Source organism: Bison bison, unplaced genomic scaffold (assembly GCF_000754665.1).
Source record: "Bison bison bison isolate TAMUID 2011002044 unplaced genomic scaffold, Bison_UMD1.0 scf7180017864034, whole genome shotgun sequence".
Lineage (NCBI taxonomy): Eukaryota > Metazoa > Chordata > Mammalia > Artiodactyla > Bovidae > Bison > Bison bison.
This window is the reverse complement of record NW_011494606.1, coordinates 6,901,945-6,902,853: the sequence shown is the minus strand read 5'-3', so window position 1 is coordinate 6,902,853 and position 909 is coordinate 6,901,945. Positions and strand designations below refer to the sequence as shown.

The 909-nt window shown below is 51.4% G+C and overlaps 1 protein-coding gene across 1 annotated transcript in view; it reads right to left on the bottom strand.

Annotated features, from left to right (window-relative positions):
• Nucleotides 1–176, bottom strand: part of PDCD7 (programmed cell death 7) — an 11,540-nt gene extending 11,364 nt beyond the window's left edge. The window contains exon 1 of the mRNA XM_010834607.1: nt 2–176. Within this exon, the coding sequence (XP_010832909.1) occupies nt 2–136 (135 nt within the window). The 5' untranslated portion in view covers nt 137–176. The remainder of the gene's footprint in view (nt 1) is intronic.
• Between the last annotated feature and the right edge of the window lie 733 nt (nt 177–909).

Sequence of the window (909 nt, the reverse complement as noted above, 5' to 3'; positions counted from 1 at the left end):
CAGGCCGCTGGGGAAGAGGCGGCGGGAAGGCCGGGGAGGGTAGTGGCGGTGGCGGACAGCCGAAGGGAGCGGGAGGCGGCGGCTGCGGGGGCGGCGGGCCGGGGCGACCCGGGGTGAAGAAGGGTGGCAGAGCCATGGCCACCACAGAGGGATTCTGAGAAGTGACAGGAATCTGAGTGGTTCCCGGAGAAAGTGTCTTCCGGGAGGAAGTGACGCATACCACGCGCGGCACTAGAGTGACGCTGCGGCCCAGGGACCTCCGCGCAAGGCTGGGCGTTTTCATTCAATCCTTCAAAACCACTGTCCTTACTGAGCATTCTAGGTGCGGAGTTAGCAGCTTTGCAGTGAGAACAGATACAGTTCCTCTCCTTGTAGGAACTATTTAATCAAGTAATCATTCAATCAAATGCAAAAGTGCGGCCGTGGATGTGAAGGAAAAGAAGGCAAGAACTTACAGGAAAATTTGATTTAAAGAGGTTGGGGAAGGTCGTCCTAAGGATCTGAGACTTCATCTGAGGTCTGAAGGGTAATTATGAGTTAAATAGCGGAAATCGGAGAGAAAATGAGAGGGACGCCCGGTACGGATGGGAACAGTGTTTACAAAAGCCCTCTAGTGGATTACAGGAGTAGGTCTGGTGTGGGAACTGAAAGAATGCCAGTGTTGATGGACCACAGAAAGCCTGAAGGAAACCTAGTGATCCTGGGAGGCGGACTAGATCATAGGATCCAGGATCTGATATTTTAAGAACAGTGGAAAACCACTGGAGGGTGTTAAGCAGGAGGGGCAGGGAAGCCCATATGAACTGTAGATTCGTACGTTGTAATACATAGTACAGCAAAATCCTATGTACTCTTTACCCAGTTTCTTCCAGTGGTAAATCTTGTAGAACTGTATTACAATATCACAAC